This window comes from Podarcis liolepis (genome assembly GCF_965112155.1).
Source record: "Podarcis liolepis genome assembly, chromosome: 8".
Classification (NCBI taxonomy): Eukaryota; Metazoa; Chordata; class Lepidosauria; order Squamata; family Lacertidae; genus Podarcis; species Podarcis liolepis.
Window position 1 is genome coordinate 38,066,402 of NC_139560.1, and position 25,632 is coordinate 38,092,033.

A 25,632-nucleotide genomic window follows, 5' to 3' on the forward strand; every position below is an offset into this window, starting at 1 on the left:
GTATCCAATTATTCTTCATGGGGTCAAATACAAAAGATCTAACAATGGCATGTATTGAAAAGAGGCTCATTGTTTCTGCAGGCTGCTCAAAAGACGGTGGTATCCTTCCCCGCTCTCTTGATCTCATATTTAACCATGTAAGGGGAAGACAGTATCCAAAGATGAACATAAAACCATGCTTCAGCAATCTTACCAAGAGGCTAAATGATATGCAGGTTAAGCAAGAAGAATCCATCAAAGCTGCCCTTCTTGCTTCTCTGAAAGAGGTTAGTGGCATCACCCTTCCAGATCCTGCCTTAAAATCCACACCATGTAGAACTACTCATTCCTTGGAAACCCCAACAACAAATTCATATAAGCCTCTCAAGGGGCTTGGTTTAAGGGGGTTCTGGACTATAGCACTGCTGTAGTTCTTTGGGTTAGATTATGTGGGGTGGAAACACTGCAGAAAACAGTGGCAAGGATGGGCACTGGTTTATAGCCATCTTAAATTCCCCAGAATTCCTCTGGATCCTGAGATAGCCACCTAACCTTGCACTTCTCTTTGAAACACTGGGACATCTTTGAAAAATGTGGGCGAGATTAAAATGTTTTGGAAAGGAGGTTGGCACCACTGGTTATGGGGCTTTATGGGAGCTGTTGGCTCCAGCATTGTCACATTATGCTGATGGAGAGCAGGTTCTCAAGCTTCCGAATGCAAATGAGGTGGTGGCCTTGCTTCTCATAACTGTAAGAAAGGCACTGGGGCCTAATTTGGTTAGTAGAATGTCTGTCATCTGGTGGGAGGGCCTTAAGTGTTGTGCTCTGGAATTGGCCCATCCCTTCGGGGGTTCAGTTCAGTTAGATGGAGGGCCAAGTTTGGCCATCACAGAGTTAGAGAAACCAACTGTCATTCTTGCCTCAGGGTGTTGTTTTAATTTATCTCAGACAGTATGTTATTGTGTTACAATTTTCTTTATTATTAAAACTTTGTTTGACGTATACATGAGCCGCTTACTATACTGAAAGAAAAGAAACTGATGAAGAATGGTGGAATATCCTATACTGTATGAGTGAGGGGCTATTCCCAGTTTGACAGGAGGATTGGTGTTTTTTAATCACCCCCTCCCTCCACAACAAAAAACATTCACAGAGAAGGCTTGCATGCTTGTTTTAAAGTGATTGTTCTGTAAGATGCTTCTGAAAGGTTGGAAAGAAAGTAATTTATAAATAAATACTCTGATTTTTCTTTTTTTCATTTGAGACCACTTCCGAAAGCAGGAAACATGCATGACTGGTGTTTTCAGCTTCTTGTGCATTTATGCACTCATGCCACTGCTGTATATGTTGTGTGCAACAAGTTGGCCTTATTCTCCTAGTCTTATGCATTTCCAAGGTGCGGTATTTCTGATTGCTGAATCATGCTGTTCACTTCAGGAGGAATCTTTAGCTATTATGATAATGCAGCAGAGCATTCAAGGGAACTTCTCGAAGCATTTTGCTGTTTGGCATGGAGGTTTACAGAAGGAAGGAAGAAATAAGATAAATGGATTTCTTCTCAATCCCTTAGGTCAGGGGTGGGGAATCTGTGGCCCTCCAGATGTTCCGGGACTCCTGTACCCATCAGCCAAGTCAGCATAGTCAGGAATAATGGAAGTTGTAGTTCAAGCAACATCTGGAGGGCCACAACATACTTTCCCTTTCTTACCTGTCTTTTTCAGTCTCAACCAAAGTCTGGGTTTCATCTTGAATTCTTCTTGGTGATGAAAGTGTTTCTCTTCAACCAGGCATTTGGCTGTTTAACATTCTATAGTTTTAAAAATGTGTTTGTGGGAGGGAGGTTATTGGTTTGTTTTCATTTTATTATATATTTTGTATTCTCATTTTGTATTTTCCTGTTGTGAACCACTCGGGATATTTGGGTGAAGGGTGGTATACAGATTTAATTATTATTATTAATCATAATCTCAAAAAATGCACTTGAATTGTTGTGAATATCCCATTCAAAATTGATTTAATTAGAACCTATACCAGTTGCTTTGTTTTTAAAAAACTTAATTGGTGGATAGCTTGCCTCCTGTAGAAATTAAAAGATGTGAATACAGAGGCAGCAACATAACCTTGACATTTTTGTATTTCATCAAGGATACTGAAAATACTTCAAAGTCTATCACATCTTCAAGTGCATCAGGCTCAACTTCTAGTAGCTGTAGCTCACCAAGTTTTGTTTTGAATGAATCAGGTAATGGGTGAATATTTGTGGTTAAAAATGCATATAGAATTGTGTAAAATGGTCGCTATAGCATTGCTTACTAATCGTATAAAAACAGGATTGATTTTTGTAGGATATTGGGGAAAGAATATCCCTATGTTTATTTATTAAAATATTTGTATATTGACTTTCATATGAATTATCACAAAATAAAATGATTAAATTCAGAGCAGGCATTTAAAAGAACCCAGCTGGTACTGATGTTTAGCAAAGGCCTCCAGGAATAAATGTGTTTCCAGCATGTGCCAAAGTCGTCAGAGAGGGAGGTGGTACCACAGGAAGGGCATTGCTGTTGAAAAGACCCCCCTCCTGGTCACCGCTAAGTGAATCACCGGGAAGCACAATGCAACCAGGAGCACCTCATCCAATGATTTTAGTGCAATAATGTGTAGTAATGCAAAAGTATGTGCCTTGCACCAAATGCTTAAACAAAAATGGTGCAATATCTGTCCTGGGAGGAAGTATCCATAAATGAGAACAAAAATAGCTGTAAGTTCTGCTGCTGTAAGTTGTCTTAAACTGTTTCTGATACTGTGTTTTAATGTTGGAACGTGACCTTAGGGCAAAGGGCAGTTAAATAAATTTAACCTTACAATAAACAACAGGCATTACAGTTGCTCCCTTTATTCACCATCCTTGAATGTTTAGATTCTGAGGTTTATACCAAGTGCCCCAGGACCCTAGCATCTGTTTGGGTTTCTTTCTTTGAAATCTACAATGAGTACATCTATGACCTACTGGATGTAGTGCCTGCATCGAAGAATCAGAAGCGCAAAGTTTTAAAGATATGCGAAGATCAGGGAGGAAACTCTTACGTAAAAGGTAATGCAGCAACTTTGGTGGTACTGCTTCAAAGGAATAATTACTCTTTGGGTCTAATTATCTCAAGAATCCATCTAGCCCAGAGGTTTTCAGCCTTTTTGAATCCACGGCTCCCTTGACCAACTACATTCATTCTGTGGCACCCCTGTGGACCTCAGGAGCCCAGTTATGTCACCCCTTGCCTCCAGAGCTGGCAGCCTCTCACCCTTTTCAAACGCCCTCCCTTGTGGAGTGTTCCCTCAGCCTCCTCTCCCCTCTTCTTGGGAGTCCTCCGGGCAGCAGCTGCTGCCATCCCTGGTCTCTGAGCTGCCCCTCCTCCGTTGCCCCAAATAGAGTCTCTCTCGGAGGCACCATTCGCCTGCAGAGCTTACAGCCAGGGCTGATGCAATAAACAGCTGTGCAAGCCTTTGGGAGGCAGAGATGCAAGAGGGTGTCAGGAGGGAGGGAAGGAAAGGGGGACAGAGGCCAGCGTTGCCTGTGGCACCCCTGACTATCATTCATGGCATGCTGGTTGAAAACCACTGATCTAGCCAAATACAGTGGTACCTCAGGTTAAGTACTTAATTCGTTCTGGAGGTCCGTTCTTAACCTGAAACTGTTCTTAACCTGAAGCACCACTTTAGCTAATGGGGCCTCCTGCTGCTGCTGCACCGCCGGAGCACGATTTCTGTTCACATCCTGAAGCAAAGTTCTTAACCCGAGGTACTATTTCTGGGTTAGCGGAGTCTGTAACCTGGAGCGTATGTAACCTGAGGTACCACTGTACTATTTCTTGGACAGTTGACAGCTTCAGCTGCATGAGGAAGCTCTTGACACCAGGGGGCGCAGCTTTCCCACTCTCAGCCAAATTTAGCAAGTAGTTGCAAGACCAAATAAATGTACAGAATGCACTTGTCAGCCTTGATTTCCATTGTAAATAATCTAAGATGTAATGAAGTTCACCCATGTTTTTGTTATGTTTTATCTTGAAAAGGTTCCACGGATGGATTGCTTTGAGCTGTTTGGTTATAGTCACTGAATACAGATGACCAGTTATGGCTCCATGTGCTTGAGAATGGTTAACCTTCCCCCACCATTTTTATAACATGGCTATTTGTGCTGTTAAGGAGAACCCAGGGGCATCTGTAGTGCTGGTGGGAGAGTTTCTGAATTCAAAGCCAACACACATCCATTTTCTTCCCTCCCCTATTTCCTACCAGCTTCTTTTAAAGCAGATTGAGAGGTGCGAGATCAGTTATTGATCACCAAAATCTTGTTCATCTTGCATCTAAAAATAATAGTTCTATGCTGCCCCAACTCGTGAAGACAGACATGTATTTAAAAATATGCCATTTTGTTTATGTATTACTGTTTTTATTCAAAAATCCAAAAACCCATACTTTATATCTGTGGTCCTTCAAATTCTGGTTTGATTCCAGTTTAGTATAATTTTAAAAACAATAATATTTATTGCTTTTTTACATTAGGCGTGGCTATCCTGTGACCTTCCATATGTTGTTGGACTACATTTCCCATCATCCCTGGCTGGGGCTGATGGAAGTTGGAGTCCAAGAACATCTGGAAGGTTACACAGGTTAGCCACCCTTGCTTTAGGCTTCCGCTGTTCCAAATCTTTCTTGATCTCCATTATGTTCTCACACTTAGGTTGTAACCTTACACCTACTTATTTATATAAGTAAAACTCCTTGAATTCAGTGGGTCTGATTTCTTGTGTAAGCAAGTAGAAGAGTTCAGTATGCTGTAAATGTGCCAAAATGTTTACATACTGCTGTTTTTCTGATTGTTATGTATAAAATACCTTATTTCCCCAGACTTAAAGTGGATCAGTATAAAGAGTACAGATGAGGCCTGCAAAATTCTTAAAGTAGGAAATAAGAACAGAAGTTTGGCATGCACCAGGATGAACCAACAATCAAGCAGAAGGTTTGCAGCCTCATTTTAGATGTTCTTGTTCCTTAAGGAGGTGGTGTGGTTATTGGGTTGTTGTTTTGGTTTTGATTGTGTATTTTGTGGTTTTATATTTTGATTTTATTCTGCGAACCGCCCTGAGACCTCCTAGTATAGGGCGCTCTATAAATTCAATAAATAATAATAATAAAATTGAGGCTAATGGCATTACAAAGACCACAATTAACTATGTAGGGTTTTAAACCAGGGGTGGATAGCTCTGTTGATTAGAGCATAGTGCTGATAATGACAAGGTTGCAGGTTTGATCTCCGTATGGGGCAGCTGCACCTCAGGGGGTTGGACTAGATGATCCTCAGGGTCCCTTCCAACTCTGATTCTATGATTTATGGGCTCACAAGCCAGTTTGGGCCCATAAGGCCATTTCCCCGACAGCAAGCACACCTGTCCACCAGCTGATGCTACTGGGTGATGACAGCATTCTTCAAATAGCAGCTCTCTGTGCCCGTGGCAAGTTGGACACCTGGATTTTCCCGTTTTTTATACAGCACTAGGGACTGCTGTTTAGATCAAAACCTTAAAACCTGCTTGATGTGTGCAAGTCACTGGCAGCACCCAAATGAGGGTGAATTAGTTCATATCCTGTGACAGCAATACCCCTTTCTTGTTACGAGAAGGATATGCTATCTTGGACTTCCTGGCTAGAAGGATCTCTGCTTGTGGAAAAATCAATGATTAATGTTGAGAACTATCTGTTCGTTAATGATCACTCTGCTGCAACTAGTTTGTGTTGCAGTGTTTCCTAGGAGACTTGGAGAAGGAGACTTAGCCCTGCTTAATTGCAGAAGGGGCCTGTCTAGCCCTGATAAATAAACAAGACTAGAACATGGCCATCCACACCCAGAGTCCAGCCATTTTTGGTTTTGGAGAGAGTGTGTGGATATCCTAAACACTGTATTCTTGACCGTTGCTCTTTATCCTTTCTACTGGCACTAGATTTATTCTGGAATCTAGCTGCCAATTTTCAAGGTTACTTTGTATTTGGTGTGTTGGTTTTTATTTTTATTTTTACATAATCTAATTTAAAGAAAAAGTAATATATTGCCTTAACCGTAGCCCCTTAACCTCTCTGTAATTAGCTAAAAAAATAAACATATGGGATATACCCACATGCCAAGTTAATTTCCAAATATTTCCTCCAACTCAGGGAAAGTTTGGAAATTATGGGACTTTTCCCATTTTAGGAGAAATGATGGGACCTCTGAACTTGTCCCATTGATCTGCATGGACCTTAGACATAGCTAACTTTTTCTGATGAATGCTTTTGCATGTTAAAAACTGTGCACATTGAAGAACAGCACGTTAAGAGTATTATTAAGCTTTGGCATATGAATATAATTCTAGGCAGAGGTGTATCATCAATTATAGAATGGTATGGTAAAATTTGGAACTCTGCTTTAATGGCTAAATTGACCTCCTTTATCAGACTCAAAGGACAAAACTGAAGTTGAGACATTTTCAGGCAAAAATGAACGTAATTTTATTGATCATTATAGGAGATGCGTTATCCAGTGCACATTATGGAGTCTTGACGTTTTGATAGAAAGAAATCTATTTTTCTATGGGTGGCTTGCTGTATTATTAAACAGTAAGCCCACAACTTACATGGGGGTTATGTTCTGGGGATCACGCCTAAAGCCAAAATTGTGCATAGTCAAAACACATTGGGTTCAATGGTGGGTGGGATTGCCAAAGTTTCCACCTCTGGATGCCCATCCCTTTTCTGACCCTTTTAAAATTTTGTATAACACATTTTGGCCAAGCCTGTAATGTTAAATGTCCATAAGTAGCTTGTGTGCTGTATGCCAAAATTTCAGTTAAGCAAAGTTTATATGCATTATCTTAATATGACTAATTGTTAGATACCTTCCCTTCCCCTCTCTCTTTTTTTAAAAACCCCACCCCACCCCATTTTGAGATACCTTCTCTTATATCTTCTACTTTTTTAAAGCTATGTACTTTGTAATAGAAAAGGAATAAAAAACTCCAAATAATATTAATACTTCCAGACAGATGTCAAACAAATATATATGTGAATTGATTATTCAAGCACTACATCAGTTAAGCCCCACAGGAGAAAGTAAAGAAGCACAATATAGAGCATAATACAAAGTAATTAAATAATGACGTGATTAAAAAATTGAACTCGTGTCTCTTTTCCTCCAGTCACAGTATATTTTCTATTCGACTGCTCAGCTTGAGTGATGAGAGTGTGCCACGAGTTCTTGGAGTCTCTGAGTAAGTGGTTTTTTGGTTCTGCTAAATATGTACTACAGTGAATCTTCCTTTGGGTGGAATTATAGCAAAGTTGTTGAGGACAAACTAGTGTTCTCAGTTTTAGACTATGCTAAAGTGCAAGCATTTTTTTACTGGCCTAAGGTTGGAGCTCCTGTCTTTGGCACCGGAACAATGTTGAGACTTTGCTTTGTAGGTCTCACTGCTTTCCTGGTGTAGAGAAAGTTGAGTGACGACAAAATCTTCTTCTTTGTAAATGTGCTTGTACAAATGCCACAGTGTGTTTTGATTTTGCAGTATGTAGATCGTTTTGTCCTCGCGTGTGTAGCTTCATCTATCAAGGTGAATAGGGTAACTCTGTACACAAACTGATTGTATGTGAATGTCATGATAAGCCAAGGTTTACAGCAGGTGGAGAACCTTCAGCCTGCAGGCCTGGCCTGCCATGAGTTCATATTTGGCCTACAAGGCTGTTTTTCACCAAACCACCTGTGTTCTCCAAACCATCATATGTGATGTCAGGTGTGAGGCAGGTAGAGAACACACCTGCTAGTGCACAAGCTTTGGCAAGAGAAAGCAAACGTCAAGCCTGCTAAACTGGCTGCGCTAGTGAGTTCCAATGTTTGCAGAAAGCAAGCTTTGTATCAGGCTTCAGAGAAATGGCTCCCCCCCCCCTTTATCCATGCATCAGCAGAACAAAGCAATTACCTTACCAGTTTAAGAGTGTTTAATGATCACAGCAAAAGAACAACACAACCATTCTGGGAGTAAAGGTGCTCCCAATTACTTGGGTACTTCCCCCCAAGTCATCTTCATCACTTCCCCCTTCTTGCAACATGATCTTGCAACCACTGGAGCCTTCTGTGTAGCAACCTTATCAGTTCTCCTTGCCCTTGGAGAGAGAGGCTGGACACTTTCCAGCGAAGTGGAGTCAGTTATCTATCTCTCTCTCTCTTCCTGTTCTGCTTCTCCTGGCTGTTCCACATTCAGCTATGCCCAGCTGTTGTTTTCCGAACTATGTCCCTCTGCAAACCAATTATCTAAATCTATACTGTTCCACTATTCCTGGGCAGCTTCAGGATCCTGGTCAGGAGCAGGAAGAGGGGGAGCTTCCCACCATTCCTCATCAAAGCTGTAATCAGCAGTCTGGTCTTCACCGTTCATCAACAGATGGGTGAATAGTCAAAGCCTAGGGCATTTAAAGCATCACATGGGGTGTTTTTTTCCAAGAGCTGTGTAGTACTTTGGGGGGGGATTTGATACCCCGCTTTATCACTACCCTAAGGAGACTCCTACTTTGAAGTCCTGGTTTTGGAACCCAACCACCCGACATCATTGTGGTGTCAGCTGATTGACAGGTGGGCAGCCTCCTGCATCAGGTTTTGTCTACAAACGTAGAATTTTATAAGGGTCTGGCCCACTGAGCCGAAAAGGTTCCCCACCTTGGGTTCTAGTGCCAGGAACAAGCTGAAGTGAGCTAGGTTCCTGAGCCCACCACCTTTTCCATGCAGCTGGGAGATCAGAAGCATTCACTTCAAATTCTAGTTAGCTACATTGCTGTTTTCTCTCTTTCTGGAATTGTAATCAACTTTAACTGTAGCTAGCTTCATCCTATCTACTTGGTTGGAAGTAAAGTAACAGATTAACAGTGCTACAAAAGGGAAACTGTTTTAAGGAGTCAAGAGATATTACCGTATTTTTCGCTCTATAGGACGCACCGGACCATAGGAGGGGGAGAACAGGAAAAAAATAAATCTCTCCCTCTCTGCTCAGCGCCCCTTCAGCGAAGCAGCAGGAGAAACGGAGCCCCTTCCATTTCTCCTCCCGCTTCGCTGAAGGGGCGCTGCGCAGCTCTCCCTCTCTGCTGAAGCCAAGAGAGTCTTGCTCTCCCGGCTTCAGCAAAAGGAACCCGAAGCTTTCGGAGCGCAGAGCGAGTTCCCACTGTGCTCCAAAGGCTTCAGGCGGCTATCCCTGAAGCCTGGAGAGTGAGAGGGGTCGGTGTGCACCGACCCCTCTCACTCTCCAGGCTTCAGGGATAGCAACGCGAATCCTCTGGAGCACGGAGGGAGTTCTCCCTCTGCGTTTCGGAGGCTTCTCGTTGCTATCGCTGAAGCCAAGGAGCCTGCATTCGCTCCATAGGACGCACACACATTTCCCCTTAATTTTTGGAGGGGAAAAGTGTGTCCTATAGGGTAAAAAATACGGTAATATACAGTAAACCCACAACTTACATGCAATTAACTTGTGTGTATTCAACTTTGTGTGTGTGGCAAAATATTATTATTATTATTATTTGAAACGAGACAGGATTTGGAGGGAAATGAGTTTGGCAATCCCACCTGCCTTTGAACCCAATGTATTTTGACCATTCACAATTTTGGCTTTAGGCACAATCCCCAGAATGTAACCCCTGTGTAAGTTGCAGGCTTACTGTAAATATCTTATCAGTCTGCATTGCATGTTTACTTGTTCTGTTTTCGTAAATGATATACGTATGTCTTTTACTGAGATTTTCATTTTTTAAAAAACCCCAAGCCAATTTGATCACCTGTGGTTTGAAGTTGATTTGCTTCAAATTAATTGTAACTGTTGATCACAGTCTATTGTTCCAGAACAAAATGACAGTAAAAGCTTAGAAACTCCTCCTCCCGACAGGATGGGGCAGTTCAGTGCAGCTTCTTACTGTCACAGTAACCCATAATTTTGTGTCATGCTTATCAACAGCTGAAGGTGGCCATTGGAAAACACTTACCCCAAAACACAGTAAAAATACAGGTTCAATAATAAAAGTTATTACTTGACAGTGTGTATTTTACCTGTTAAAAATACTATGAGTGTGTTGTACCAAGCTACCTAAAATTCAAACATTGATTGATGGATTGAAAGATTGATAGGAAGTCCTTAGATGTTTTGTGTTGTGTCTTTGGTTTGTTTGATTTTGTTTTCATTTTCTCCATTTATTCTTTACTTACTCTTTTTGAACTGTATGTAAAAATGCGAATAAAATGTAATTTCAAAAGAAAGAATGATTGATATTAAAATCAGCTGCATTTTTTGTACAGACTCTCTCTCTGTGACTTGGCTGGATCAGAACGATGCCATAAAGCACAAACCTTTGGAGACAGACTGAAAGAAGCAGGCAATATTAATAATTCTCTTCTTATTCTTGGAAAATGCATTGCAGCTCTAAAGCAAAATCAAAACCCTAAGTAAGTGACAAAAGTAAATCTTCACACCAGTTTCACATAAAACTGTTTAGTCTAACCTATTGTTATACAACATTTATGTTCCCCAAGAAGCACGGTGTCTGTTTCATTGGGTAAAAGTGCTGAAAACATATTCTAACATTATTTTTTTCGTTTTTTTGTATGCACGCTTTTTATGAGGCAGCCACATTATGGTGTCCTCCAGTCATTCACAGCCTGCATTTTCTCTGTGCTGCTTATGCCATTTCTCTGTTTTCAAAAAATCTGTGTGGGTTTGTTTTTTTCCAGAAGAAAGGAAAAGTAACACAGCCTTCATAGATACAGACAGTGCTTTTTTTCTTTAAAAAATGTGTAGGGGCACTCTCATTTTCCTACTCATATTGAAATACTGCCCCTCAATGAGGCCAAACTTAGATTCACAAAATGTTTAGGGGCATGTGTACTCCTGCGTCCCCCCAGGAAAAAAAGCACTGGGTATAGATGCCGTTAGCACACCTTTTCTGTCTTTGGGGGGTTTTGACAGGGGCAAAACATATTAGGAAAATCAGCCTAGTGCTTCTCAGCAGGCATTCACTATGACCCTTGCTTTTTTATGACTCCATTTTGTTTTGTTTTAATCTTTATTTTAGTTATTGCTAAATGATTTTCATAGCTATAATTATATATTAAATGAAAGCGGTATAGTGCTGTAACACCATAATGCTATAGCATTATAGTACTACAGTCATACCTTGGAAGTTGAACAGAATCCATTCTGGAAGTCTGTTCGACTTTTAAAATGTTTGAAAACCAAATCGCGGCTTCTGATTGGCTGCAGGAAGCTCCTGCAGCCAGCCAGAAGCCACGGAAGCCCCATTGGACGTTCTGCTTCCAAAAATAGTTCGCAAACTGGAACAGTCGCTTCCAGGTTTGCAACATTCAGGAGCCAAAACTTTTTGGGAAATAAGCTGTTCAAAAACCAAGGTACAACTGTATAGCATTTTTGCAATATAGTGTTATAGCACTATTCCTCTCTTTAGTTTTAAAAAGATAAGTAGATGGAATAGTCTGTTGGCAATAATTAAAATGAATGAATGAATGAATATGGGACCAGTCTGTTGAATGTGAAAACAACTATGTCCTAATAAGTACTTGTTCTGCAGATAAAGGGCAGATAGCAACCACACATGTCTGAATCCATGCTTGCTTTTACAAATCATACTCATGTTGAAATTAATGTTAATACAACTTTCCCTTAAGATTAAGGCCAGCATACATTCCCTTCAGAGAGAGTAAGCTGACCCGCCTGTTCCAGCCATTCTTCTGTGGTAAAGGCAAAGCTTGCATGATTGTCAATATTAACCAGTGTGCTTCTACCTATGATGAGACATTGCATGTCATGAAGTTTTCTGCTGTAGCAAAGCAAGTAAGTAAAAGGCTGTGCCCTCCACAACATACCCCAAGCACCATTACCTTGTTTTTCCTGGGCGAATACTACTACTAGTGATAATTTATAATAATAATAATAATAAATAATAATTTATTATTTATACCCCTCCCATCTGGCTGGGTTTCCCCAGCTACTCCGGGTGGCTCCCAACAGAATATTAAAAATACAATAAAAAATCAAACATTAAAAACTTCCCTAAACAGGGCTGCTTTCAGATGTTTTCTAAAAGTCGGATAGTTCTTTATTTCCTTGACAGCTGAAGGGAGGGTGTTCCACAGGGTGGGCACCACTACTGAGAAGGCCCTCTGCCTGGTTTTCTGTAAGCTCACTTCTCATAGTGGGGGAACCGCCAGAAGGCCCTTGGAGCTGGACCTCAGGGTCCGGGCTGAACGATGGGGGTGGAGACAACCGTTTGGAAATTACCTTCTTTATGAGCCAATGCTTCCTGGCTGAGGTGTCTCCATGCCAAGTAGCCTGTAGGATCCTGACCTCTTTACTAGGAACACTTACTTGCTTGGGCCATCTAACTGTAATGCACGACAACATTTAAAAAATGTAGCAGCTAGTCTTACAACCTCAAATGTAACATGCCTGATATATATCAAGACTCTCATGTCTTCTGTTGATGTTCTGAGTCTTCAGCTCACAGCAGCAAATATGTGTGCGTGGTGTTTTTGTAGTTTTAAGGCAGCCCTGTTTCGGGAAGTTGTTAATGTGTGACATTTTAATGGCTTTTTTAATCTTTGTTGGAAGCTGCTCAGAGTGGCTGGGGAAACCCAGCCAGGTGGGCGGAGTACAAATAATAAATCGTTGTTATTATTATTATTGGCATACCACCCACTCATATAAAATACCAGGGTTGTATACAACAGCGTATACAACTGCAATAAAATATAATATACCATAAAACATCACAAAATAATTGTAAGTGTAATTGGCTCATCTTGGAAAAAATGTTAAAACAATTGAATGGGCCTGTTTGGCTTCAAGAGGAGTCTGAAAGTTAGCAGGGAGGCTGCTTGCCAAATGGCTGCTGGTGGTGTGTTCCACAGCATGGGGCCAATGACACTAAATGCCTGGCTTATAGTTGGAGCTGGCCAGGCTTTTAAAACACAGGCAGCAACTATAGGACTCCACTGGATGATCCCAGAGACCGAGTTGGGATAAAATGACTCAAGGTATCCTGAACCTGAGTTGTACAGGGCTTGGCATATTAATACAGGGACACAGAACTTGGCCCAGTAACCTATGAGCAGCCAGTGCAGACATTTTAGCAGGGATGCTTTATGTTGTTGGCTGACTGTACACATCAGCCACCTAGCTGCTGCATTTTGCACTTGTTGGAGCTTTCAGACTCAGAAAGGAGGATAGAAGGGTCCAAATTTAAGAACCAAAAGAGCATACCTTACTGCTCTCTGACTCTTAAATCTAAACCTTACCTCCTCTTTGTGTAAATGGAGAAAACATGCATTTTAGAAGGCTTCAGCAAAAGTATGATTGAGTTCTATCTGTGTATATGAGCTGCAGTGTAAACTGTGAACAGATATGCCATGACAAATGCATTTAAAGCTTTGTTCCTTAGACAACTGAACTTTTCAACCTTGCTTCTCAATTATAATTATTGCAGTGTCCTTCCCAAAGTTCTCAAAATTCCCTTTGTGGCCTTCCAGGGCAAATAACACAAAACTACAGTTTATTGTGAAATTGTGCTCTTATTTGTAATTTAAACCACTGACACAGTATTATTTTTCAGGTTATTCAAACATTCCAGCACAAAATATTTGATTATTTTCCCAAAAAATATATTGGAAGAGATGATAGGCCTACAGTGCACTTTGATGACATATCTGCAGAGCAGCTTCCAGAGGATTCTTGTATCTCCTCTGAAGAAGAGGAAATAGATATAACTATTATGAACCATGAGGTAATGTTTAAAACTGTTTTCAGACAATGTGGTGCATGCTTACTCAGTAGGATTTAAATCATCTTAATAGTGTTAAAAATCAATGGAGTGATTCTTAAATCAATATAATACTTTGTTTGGACTGTTTTTAGTTGTGTTACCTGGCCTAAATCCTTAACAGACAGTAGCAGTTAGGGACGGGGAAGAATTTTCAGTTTGCATTTAAAGCTGAATTTATCAAATCCACACTTTCTGAAACAAAATGAACTAAAACACAGTCCTTTAGTTTTTCCACTTATCTCAATTTTTTGATGCAGTTCTCCAAACAAACAAGGTTTTATAGATTTCTGCAAAAATATGGAGAATTAAATTTAAGATTGGAAAAATGAGAAACCGAGAGAACCATAACTGACAGTTCCTTCCATCCCTAGTAGCAGAAAGAAAACACTAAGTATTTTCCCAGTTGTGTAATGGGTTTCTTAGCCCTACCAACCAGCATGTGACCCTTGGCTGATTACCCCTTAGGGCAATGTTCCCCAACCTTGTGCCCTCCAGATGCTTGGACTACAAGTCTGTGCTGGCTGGGGCTGATTGGAGGCATAGTCTGAAACATCTGGAGAGCACAAGGTTGGGGAAGGGAAGCCCTTGACAAGATTGGGGGGGGGGATGGTCTCCCAGTTCTACTCTAATGAATGGCATATGTTAGCTCAGGCACCGCATCCTGTCTTCTGCTCCTTGATTCCATGTTCTTAATTTGACTTCATTCCTGCAGGATCTCTTGAAAATGACAGAGATCTTGAAGAGCAAGCTGATTGCAGAGAGGCAAGGCAAGCTGCTCCTTGAGGTGCAAATACGCAAGGAGATGGCTGAAGCAATGTTTCAGCAACTGATGGAAACAGAAGAAGCCTGGAGGTGAGCCTTAAGATTTTGTAGCTGTGAGGAACTGAAAGGCCCCAGGCACCCACCACTCCAAGCATGGCTTAGCACATCATCAGTTCTAGAATAAGGCATCATATTTACGGATGCCTTATTCTAGGACAGACCACTGATGTACCATGATCTTTTGTTTTGTGTTGCATGCTGGACTATTTCAAAGCAGTTGGTTTGAAAATGCCTTGCTTTTCCAAATATTTGTGTAATAGCTTTCTAGCAACCATTTAAATATATTCTGTGATAAAATCCAAGTGTTAGAGACATCTGCTACTGTCTCAAGTCCTCTTAGCTAAAATGATTTTGTACTACTATACTTGTATGGAACCAAGAAAATGTGTCTTGCACAATACAGTGGATGGCCAATATAAGAAATTCTATTAGCCGCCCTTCAGTTTAATTCAATGTTTATATCAGGCCAACAGCAACGGGACTGTACTACTAGAGCGATAGGATATAATAACAATAATAAATTGTGAGTTTGATTCTGTTGAAAATGGTTGGCATCCACATTTCTAGTTACTTTCTGAATGGAAATCTGTGTTTCACTGTTCAATCCAGTGCACGTTTACTAGGAAGTAAGGTATATTGTAGTAAATTGATTTTACTTCTTACTATGTAATAAAATTATAAGCCTGTCTTCATGCTGCAGTTCACGTGACCACAGCAACTCCAGCATGATGGCAGACCAGCAGGCAGATGGCCCAGGCAAGCTGTTTAAAGGAGATCCGGAGGAACTTCAGAGAGTAATTTTGCAAACTGCTCTCTGAAGTGTTCCTACCCTCCTTTAAAGTGGGAGGGGGTGAGCTATAAGGAAAGGGAGGTGGCATAGCTGTGAGGGAAGGCTTGGGCAGCCTGTGAGGGCATAGGCAAGGAGGGGGAGGGGTAAATGGAGGAGGGGTTGTCTAGATGTCAGTTACTATGAGGTTAGTCCTTATTTGTACAGGAAACCTCCAGGAAACATGCATGGGACATAATTTGTGATTTCTAGCTATGGGTTGGAACTGGAGTTCTTCCCATTAAATGAAATGAGGGCTTCTATATAATAGAAATGAGATAGGAGACATATTTTGACAATTCCTCTGTGCTACTGCTCAGAGGAAAGATCTTCTGACCTCAGGTGCAGGTTAGGGAAAGGGTGCTGGGATTGGAGACGGATGCATTTTGTACCCACCCCTATGTAGGCTTGTTAATTGAATCATTAGTATAGATAATTAGTAATTAAAAGTATTTTGTCTGTTTCTCATTGCTAATACTATCCAGTAAACGCTTAGAAGATCTGAAAGAAAGGTATGAAGAAAAAATGGAGAGTAAATTTGAAATGTACAAGGAGGCCATAAAGAAGCATGCATACATGTGTGCAATGGATCAAATTGAAAACCACTATGTGCCAATAGAGGAGTTCATTGCTGAACAAGCAAAGGTCGAGGTACTTATTCTCTAAAACTTGTTATCTTTGTCCATTGTACATGTTGGCATTCTTTCCAAGGCATCTGCAGGAATTCTATTAAAAGGTTAAGTTGTTAAATGAAAGCTCTGAAAAGGTAGGGGTTTTATTGGGTGGTTTTTTGTGGGAGAGAGTGATGTTAGATAATCCTCGTGAGTTTGGATGTGCCTATGTATTTTGAAATGTGTGCCCCCAAAATATTTTGACAGGTGTCAGCCAAAAGTACATTGTCTGGTGATATACCAATAAAGTTTTAGACATGAAAGGGTTCCTAAATATATTGAATGCAGAAAATATTAGACCAAGGTGGGATGTGACACAAATATGTTTGTTTTCCAAAGTGCATCATATTGGATAGGGAAATAGGTGCTAACAGTTATCTTAATCGTTGCTTAAAGTTATGGGCGGGGGGCAGGGGGGGAAGAACAGCTAAGCTTTTTTTTTTTTTTTTGAAAGCACATGCTGTTACTACAATAAAATGTACCATTTGAGTAAATTATTATGATTCAAAACTATTATAATTCATCTTGTTGCTCAGGACAGAGAAATGAAAATACTAGAGTTGAAAGCAAAACTTGGTAAACTCAATACCTTGCCTTCAGAAAGTCCTAATTTAGACTCTGCAGAAGGGAACATTGATCCAGGTAAGCAACCTGCATTCTTCAGCTTAAGTTTTTTTTCCTGAAAAGTGGTCCAAATATTCTTAACCTTGTTTTGCTTCACAGATCTTAAATGCAATGCTTCAGATGCTTCGCAGGGACAATGTGATGAGAGAGACAAGGTAACTTCCTGATTCCTTTCATGGTCCCTTCCAATTCTCTGCTTCATTATCAAAATATTTCTTAGAGCTCTTTGATTAAGGGCTGGTAAAATAAGTAAGGTGGGGATGGGGAACCTGTGGTGCTTCGGTTGTTGCTGGACCATAACTCCCACAACTCCTGACCAGTGGATGGGGCTGATGGGAGTTGGGAGTCCAACAGTATCAGGGTTGGGGGCTACCGGATTCCTAAATCTTGGCCCTACAATAGAGCAAAATCATGGTCAGTCAAAGGTTGCAGCAGAGTTACACCAACATGACTCTCCCTTTAATCACTAATTGTAACAAATAAGATTGTTTTGCAGCAAATAAGATCCTTGAACTTAAAAATAGAGAAATTAAATGAAATGTTGCAAGACGCCAATGAACTCTACAGACAAGCAATGGAAGAAAATAATAGACTTAAGCAAGTGATGATGCATAAGGTTGGTCACATGGCTACTAAAGCTGCATTTGACTGCTCTCTCTCTCTCTCTCTCTCTCAGCTATTTCTCCTGCTTATGACTGCTATACCTGTTAGTCTTAACCTCCTGCATGACTTGAAACTGTCAACTGTCTATATTTCAAATTTATCAGGATAAGAAGATTAACTTGAAAATGCAGTTTTGTGCTCTCTTCCTATTCAAGCTTTTGGTGAGCAAATATAGAAAATATGAGGCCTTACAATGCATTTCATTATATTTGAAGTAGATTGCTGTACATACCAGCTAAGCAACAGAGGTATTGTCTTGACTGAGAACTGGCAATTTCAAGATGGCCTCTAACCTATTAGAAAACGTTTAACTACGTATTTATTTTGGCTGCTCACCTTCAGAGGATGCCAGTAAGATATATTAAAATCAGTAGAGGACTCATTCTACCTCTAATGCATCCTTCCATGGCTTAACAGGAAGAAGAAGTCAAGGGTCTTCAAAACTGGGCTAAGCATGGCAATGAGCTTGAAGCCACAGTGTCTCTTCTACAAGAGGAGCTACGTGAAAGCAAAAAACTCCTAAGCACAGATTCGAAGCATCAGAAATCCAAGAAGGGCTTCTTTGCAAATCTGAAACATACCCTAGCAGATGTTCCTAAAACACTCGGTGACAAAGACTCAGAAAAACCTGAGGCAGCTTCTACAAGCTCTCACAAGTGACCTCAGCAACACGCAAAGTAAGAGAGTAATTTGGATCCTTCTTGGGGAGGGTTTAATGCAGCTACTGAATTAGTACAGGTACTGAATTGGTGGTTAATCAAAGAAGGCAAAAGCACTGGAGGCAATTTCTACTTTGAAAATAAAATGCTTTGCTGAACATAAGTTAAGCATGGCTTAAATGTGGCCTCAGATGATCTTGTTGCTGTATAGTGCTACTATCTGCATCAAGAATGCCAGAACACATTAAATACACCATTGCTTATGTTTTTCTTGTACTAGGATAAATTTTGGAAGTTCCCTTGTTTTAAGAAATATACTTAATGTTCAGATCACAATATCCATTATCTCAGCTTCAAAACCATTGTAAAAATGTGTACTGTAGAATGAAGCTACATGAATTCTGTGATTGAATTGCTTTCCTTGTACTGAAGAAATTGGATGGAAATGTGTAAAGCAGCCATTTTATACATTTGCTAATAAAAATGTTTACCAATACTTGAACTAAACACAATTGTCTACGGAAGCATAGACTTAATATAGTTGCTGCCATATACTGTGATTGTCTCCTTATCATGGGATAACAACTTAGAAAATACTCAAAATCTGCCAGGTTTGAAATTTCAAGAATGCTTATTTATTAAAATCACAATAAAATGAAAACAGTATTTACAGGTCGACAGCCTGGTTGCCAGTTTGTCAACTGGATTCCTTCATTTAAAAAGAGTAAATATCATGTGTACTACAAAAATATTGGTTTGTGCAACTGAACATAGTTAGAATCACAATGTTCCTATAGTAACCAAGTTGTGAATAAGTATTTTGGAAAAGTCTCAGCATGACAGAGAAAAAACAACCCTTTTGGAGAAAGCTGAGGCACAGAGTAGTGAGATCGCATCCTGTTTATAACTTCAGTCCAATCCTGACTTTTTTCAGCTAGTGCCCTTAAACCTGATTTTCAAGTGTCTCCCCACCCCTGCATCCTACTTACGTAATATGTGCAACAAATTGTATAGACTTTGGTTATAATAGTAGCTGGCTGTACTTTCTAATGGGAATGTTGTGTTAGTTGTGCTTTTTAAATTTAAACATTAAGTGCTGCCTTTAAAAAGGGCAGCTTTATGAGCCACACTGGTAGAAAGGTTTCTGCCATGACTCTAGGTTACACTTCATTTAATCCCTATCAGATTCCTTCTTGAAAACAAACTATAAAGCCATATACAATATACCTTTAGATCATCAGGTATAAATGTACTGCATTTCAGATTCTACAGGTAGGTCCTTTGAAGGGAGGTAATGTGAGCCAGAAAGACGGTTTCTTGCTTAAAATCATGGTTAGCTCCTGGGGGTTGGGGGGAACCACTCTCTTATGATGTCTCATTCACTTCATTGCAACTGTGCCAATTCCACCTTACTCTTTACATAAGTATAGAAACTACAGCAGCTTTTACTGTTTAAGCCCCTTCATCCAATCCACTTTTACAAGGCAAAACACATAAAAAGCAATTGCAGCAGGCTACTAGAATGAGCTCCTCAGTGGTGACCAGGGAAGAGATGAGTGGGCAAACTGGTTAAACATTTCGTCTGCCACTGTTAATTCCGTCAAAGTTGTCTCTCCAAGCTAGTTTCCAATTTAAGAAAGATGCCATTCCTGTGTTTTCTACGCTGCAGGTGGGTAATCCATTCCAAAAGATGCAATTCTGAGCAAATAAATGATGGCTCTACAGTCCTCCCTCCTCCCCTCCCACAGCCTCAAAAGCTTTTCAGTTAAAATAAACGGGTGGCAAGAGCTCATGCATCACTATAGCATATAGATGGGCCCTAAAACAGACCTTTTTTTTTTTTAGATGCATGTCATGACTGGAACATGTGGGGCTAAGTTCTGGTTGCTGTCATGTACTGTTGTTGTTGTTGCTGTTTCTCTTCATTATATTTGCAGCTGTCTCCAGTTTGATTTTGATCTTCTGGTGGGTCAAAAGAATCTGGGTACTTAAGAAAAATAGAAAGAAAGTGCCAGCAACAGAGGACATTAAAGCCTTAAGCTGGATAGTGGTCACCTGCAACGTTTTCTTGAGCTTCAGTTTCAGGATCCACAAGCAGTTAGGATATCCTAATGCATAACATTACTGGCGCAACCACAATGTCACATTAAGAGGTTCACACCAATTTGGAGGCAGGAGCTCCTCCTCTTTCCTGTTACGGCTGCTGCTGATATTGTCCTTCTGTAGCAGTGTAGAAGTCATCAAGGACACTCTGTAAATATTCAAAAGTTGGTCTCTCTTCTGCTTTATCTTTCCAGCATGTTTTCATAATATCATAGAGCTCAGCTGGACAGGCCTCCATGCGTGGCATGCGATACCCACGTTGAAGGGCTATCATGACATCAGAATTACTCATCCCTGAAACAATAAAAAAATATATTTCTTCCACTAGTGAATTTGGCTATGTCAGTCTAAAAAAACAAGCCAAACAATCCTAAACCTTCCTCCATCCCTGCATTTCTAATACTTATATCAAATTCATTCATTGAATAGTCAAGCTTTTGTTACTGGAGAAAGTCAATTGTAGGAAATTAAGATAATTTATGGAGTCAGCTCCAATGAAGTACTGCAGTGGGACTTACTTCTGAGTAAACATGTATTTGATTGCACTGTCATAAACTGAATGTCAGCTGATCCAAAGCCTCCCTACACTACACCCTGGTAGGATACATCAGAACCCACTCTTTGATGTCAGAGAGGAAAACCTTAGGTTGGATCTCCATACCTGCTGCCACAAAACCTCAAGATGCCCTTGCCCTCCAATGCCAGAGCTCCAATGTTGGCTAGGTTAAAAAGTGGGTGGTATCAAAGAGGGTGCTGGGCAGCTAGGACCCAAAGATTACCAAGCAGAAAGCCAAACTGGTCACCTGTGTTCTCACAGACTGTATGTTTGCATTTTGGCCTTTCAGTGACCTTCCCTAGAGAGGTAATCACCTGCAAGGGCCATTGCATCAGCAGCAGACAATCTTATCTGAGATCTGCACAATTTCCCCCCAAAGGTACTAAGGATCTGTAGTCATCCCCAGAGTTTCATCACCTGTAACATTCAGCTCTGACCCCAGGGCCTGCTTTCAGCTTTCCACTCCAGTTATGATACAGTGGTACCTCGGTTTAAGAACGATTTGGTTCACAACGATCTGGAAATAGTGACCCAGTTTGAGAACTTTACTGCGGGAGGCAGTGGAAGACAGGAGTGCCTGGCGTGCTCTGGTCCATGGGGTCACAAAGAGTCGGACATGACTAAATGACTAAACAACAACAAAGAACGGAATCCGAACAGTGGAAGGACACCGGCGGCGGGAGGCCTCATTAGGGAAAGCGTGCCTCAGTTTAATAACGTTTTCAGTTTAAGAACGGACTTCAGGAACGGATTAAGTTCATAAACCAAGGTACCACTTTACAGCAAACACACCTGCTTTTGTAGCAAAGACTCTCATCGCACAAATTGCTGCTGTTGCTGCAGAATATGTTTCTTACATTGAATGAAGCCAAGGCATTCATTCATTAATTCATTTTTAAAAAAAGCTGCAGGGAGGCCAAAGACTCGCATGGTTTCAACCCACATTCTTCCTATAACGGAGTACTTTGAAGACACTTTCTTAAGTACAGCAAACAATACACATTTTTAATTATCACCTATTCTATTAACTCTGGTAGCTGTATAAACTGTGGGCAAATAAGCAGTAAATAAAAAGTGCATACCTGGATAAGGAATTTTCCCATAAGTAATTATTTCATACAGAAGCACTCCAAAGGACCACACATCAGACTTAATAGTAAATGAGCCAAAATTAATGGCTTCTGGTGCTGTCCATTTGATAGGGAATTTTGCACCTACAGAGAGGAAAACAACAGCAGTGTTTTAAATCTAGTTTCATTCATGTAACCATTAAAAACTATTCGTAAGGTGATTCAGATGGTGATTCATAAGGGAAAAGTGACTGGAAAATTGGAAGTGACAATGAAGATTGTTCAATAGTATGGAAAATAAACTCTGACAAAATGTTGAAGGGACTGGTGTTCAGCCTGGGAAGGAAGACTGGGGTGGGGGCAAAACAAATTTGCACTCTTCAAATACCTGAAGAGTTGTTCTCCGCTGCCCCAGAGGGTGTAAGTTACTGAAGAGTAGATTTTGGTTTAATGTTAGGAGAACCTTCTTGGTTTCAAGATCAATGGAACTAATTGCCTAGAAGGCTGCCCCTCGTTGGACATCTGCAACAGACACTGTTCTGGTGGTCTTAAAGCCACCTTCTGGAGACGTTCTAGCTCTGGATTTCCTGCATCACGCAAGGGGTTAGCCCCTATGGCCTACAAGGCTTCCTCCAATTCTATGATTTTATGACAGGAGCCAGTGAGAAAAATGTGGAGGTCTGCTATATATCTCTGTAAAAATTCAAGTGCAAACCAAGTAGCAAGGTAGGAAATCCCAGGGCCAGACAGCAGAGATAGAACAGTGTGTGTCGACATTTAGATATTTCTAGTGAAACAAGTGGCTATTAACAGAATTATTCTTATACGACTTAAAATTATAATATGATACAAACCTTCCCTGGCTGTATATTCATTATCTTCAATTACTCTAGCAAGTCCAAAATCAGCAATTTTGCACATTAGAGACTCTGAAACGAGAACATTAGCTGCTCTCAGATCACGATGGATGTAGTTTTTTCTTTCTATATATGCCATCCCTTCTGCAATCTGCAACAACAAATAAAATATCTTTAACTTTTGTACTGTTCTTTTTTGTAAGCACTTTTATATGCACACAATATTTGTAAACAGCGAAAAACCTTTTTTAACATCATTTTTACACATTAGCCATGATATGCACAGCCTCCAGTATTAAAAAAAAATGAAAATATGGGCACACTTGAGTACTGATAATACACCTTTGCTTACATTAAATATCATTCATTGCTCAATGGTAGATTGTATCTACAAATGGAGGGGAAAGGAGGGAAGTGGGGAGTGGGTTGGTCAACATTCATAGGTTTTCCTCATTTTCAATTTACAGAAGTGCAATAAAGTACCTTTACATACAGCCAAGGACAGCATTTGGTATAGGCTTGCTATATGGTTTGTTAACTATTTAGGCTTTTTCTTGTGCAATGGAACATTCCCCTTGTGGGTTCCTTAAATCTGTTCTGATGTACACACAATGGGGGGAAAGGGAGCAATTTCTGTTGTGTTATTCCTTGTGTTGTGTTAATCCTTGTGCTAGCACAAATATTTAGCTTTTTATGAATCAGCTCCCATCTACAAATATGCTTTGCTTGAAATTATTATTATTAATAATATTTCCAGCTCCTTTCCCCTCCCTTTCCTGCAGCTCATCCACACCCCAAGTTGATGGCAGGTTGCCTCCCTTCTTTCTCTGTTGCACCTCAAGGTAGGAGCAGAGGACTGTGTAGGACAGGGGTTGCCAAGTTTTTAAGGCCAGTGAGAACATTTGGAATTTTGAGAAATGGCCGTGAGTGCCAATCACAAAATGGCTACCATGGTGCATGTCACATAACACAAAATGGTGGCCACAGCCAAAAGAGAAGAGGCAGGAACACAAAATGGTTCAGGCATGCCTCCCCGCAATTGCATTGCAGATTTCTGAGGTGATGGTTACTGAAAACTATCCTGGGCACCATCAAAGGCACTGGTGGGCATGGAGACACCCAGTCGACAACTCTTGGTGTAATGTAATGTCTCTGCCTGGCAAGGTAAAGATGTCAGAAGACAGACAACACAGCTCAGGTAATAGTTGCCCCTCTTCTGTTCCTCAACTTCTAGTACTTCTGTCAGGGTGCAGCCAATTATGTCCCTTTGTAACACAGTTCCAGAACATACCACCTGTCTCTTTGTTATGATACAAACATAGGGGTCCCTAATCCAGAGAGACCAGGACAGATGCAGACTGGAAAAGCTACCAATCATTCTTTTTCAGGGCTGCATTAGCTAAAAGTTTTCAGCTCAGTTCCCAGCTATATATTTATTTTATATTTTCTAAAACAATGCAACATGTAAAAGGTATCAGTTCCTAGTTTTGTTGAGCAAGTTTGTCAACACGCAGCCCAACCAAGCCTGATGAGCAACTCACTTTTGTCTTAAGTTTTCACACGCAAACCAGATTTCATTCTTTTTAAAGTCAGTTGGACTTATTTGGCTTAAATAGTTTTGGCTGTTCAAGGGACTGCAGAACTATTAATAGATACCATAAATGTCTGCACACTCTTTAAAATGTCTCGGCTACCAGTCCTGTTGCAATATGCAGATCAGCATCTATTTAAAAAAAGGAACTGCACACTCGCTTTGTTCCTCTTTTTGTGGGTCAGGCAATGGAAAAATACCCATGGTGGTACTTCCCACCGCACTGTCACAAGTGCTGAACACAGTTTTTGCGAAGAGAAACATTGCACAAAAGCTAAGCCCTTGAAGAGCACCAGCAGTTTCTCTCTGGTGCAGAAGGCTCAGAAAGTAGGGCTTCTTGTAACCAGAGGATGTAGCTACTCCCTTAGAGGCAAATATTTCCCGTCCCCAGGATCTCTTGTTGTTGATAAGATAGCCTGTGATAAGAAGCCTGTTGACTGAAGGGATTTATAAAGACAGGTCACTTTTAAAAAAGAAGAGATGAAATGGGGGCACAAAAGGCTGGATTGGACAAACAAACCCATTACAGATTGGAACAGCATTGAAAACCTCAATAAAGTTGGTACAAATAATGCCAGGAGGAGAAAAATGAAGGATCATGCTTCCTGACCCCAAGCATAGATTGGCCCTTGTGCAAAGGATTTGTACCTTGCAGATATTTCTCCCCCCGCAAGGAAACAATTATTGTATTGTATCCTGGAGAGAGAGAAAATGAACAAGTAGATGAGCTGACTGCAGCAAATTTAGACCAAATTTCAGTCCTTGGGTGGGTCTAGAGAAGAGGAAGCAGCAGTGGGAACTTCCAAGGTATGGCCAAAGACTTCTTGTTATTTTAAAAGGCCTCTCTAGGTCCCTTCCCTTCTCACCAACCAACTAACCAAAATCCCAGTTAGAGCATGACTCTTTAACATAGGCAACAGAATGCAGCACACAGGTGCAAACCCTGAGCAGATAAATCTGGAACTTAAACTCAAGGGAAGCATGTGGTCTGCTACCCGTGAGGAGGGATTAGAGAAGGTGTGTCATCAGCACCTGTTCCAGTCCATTTTAGGAAGCCGCCCACCCCTGGCCACAAAAATCACATTTTAACTGTGAAGCAGACTTGCTCCTTCACAATGGAAGAGTTTGCTTGAATGGCTGGATTGGTTTCAGGCTAATTCCAAGGTTGTGTGGGGTCCCTGAGCAAAGCAGTCTTGGGTAAGTCCCCTCCTTTTGCTGGTGGCAGTGCTATAAACACAGCCAGATGGCTGGATTAGCCACCATTTTAATTTCCCACAATGCCCCCAGAGTGTTGTTACATTGAAAGCACTGTGGAAAT

At 40.7% G+C, this 25,632-nt stretch overlaps 2 protein-coding genes across 12 annotated transcripts in view; one reads left to right on the forward strand and one right to left on the reverse strand.

Annotated features, from left to right (window-relative positions):
* The window catches only part of LOC310713570 (kinesin-like protein KIF20A), a 28,776-nt gene extending 6,983 nt beyond the window's left edge, over positions 1-21,793 (forward strand). For 2 of the 5 annotated variants that reach the window (XM_083517894.1, XM_083517895.1), the window contains exons 6-19: positions 82-266; positions 2,125-2,221; positions 2,900-3,073; positions 4,885-4,996; positions 7,206-7,277; positions 10,337-10,483; positions 11,720-11,885; positions 13,663-13,833; positions 14,585-14,724; positions 16,006-16,171; positions 16,728-16,833; positions 16,915-16,970; positions 17,312-17,431; positions 17,896-18,803. In XM_083517894.1, coding sequence (XP_083374020.1) covers positions 82-266; positions 2,125-2,221; positions 2,900-3,073; positions 4,885-4,996; positions 7,206-7,277; positions 10,337-10,483; positions 11,720-11,885; positions 13,663-13,833; positions 14,585-14,724; positions 16,006-16,171; positions 16,728-16,833; positions 16,915-16,970; positions 17,312-17,431; positions 17,896-18,138 — 1,955 coding nt within the window. In that variant the 3' untranslated portion in view covers positions 18,139-18,803. Of the gene's footprint in view, positions 1-81; positions 267-2,124; positions 2,222-2,899; positions 3,074-4,884; positions 4,997-7,205; positions 7,278-10,336; positions 10,484-11,719; positions 11,886-13,662; positions 13,834-14,584; positions 14,725-16,005; positions 16,172-16,727; positions 16,834-16,914; positions 16,971-17,311; positions 17,436-17,895; positions 18,804-21,707 lie in introns of those variants that run through there. The other 3 variants (XM_083517896.1, XM_083517897.1, XR_014529340.1) reach the window with 3 other exon arrangements.
* Positions 18,750-25,632, reverse strand: part of LYN (LYN proto-oncogene, Src family tyrosine kinase) — a 42,697-nt gene continuing 35,814 nt past the window's right edge. For all 7 annotated transcript variants that reach the window (XM_083517933.1, XM_083517938.1, XM_083517935.1 and 4 more), the window contains exons 11-13: positions 22,721-22,874; positions 21,879-22,010; positions 18,750-20,534 (exon numbers count right to left, since the gene is read on the reverse strand). In XM_083517933.1, coding sequence (XP_083374059.1) covers positions 20,332-20,534; positions 21,879-22,010; positions 22,721-22,874 — 489 coding nt within the window. In that variant the 3' untranslated portion in view covers positions 18,750-20,331. The remainder of the gene's footprint in view (positions 20,535-21,878; positions 22,011-22,720; positions 22,875-25,632) is intronic.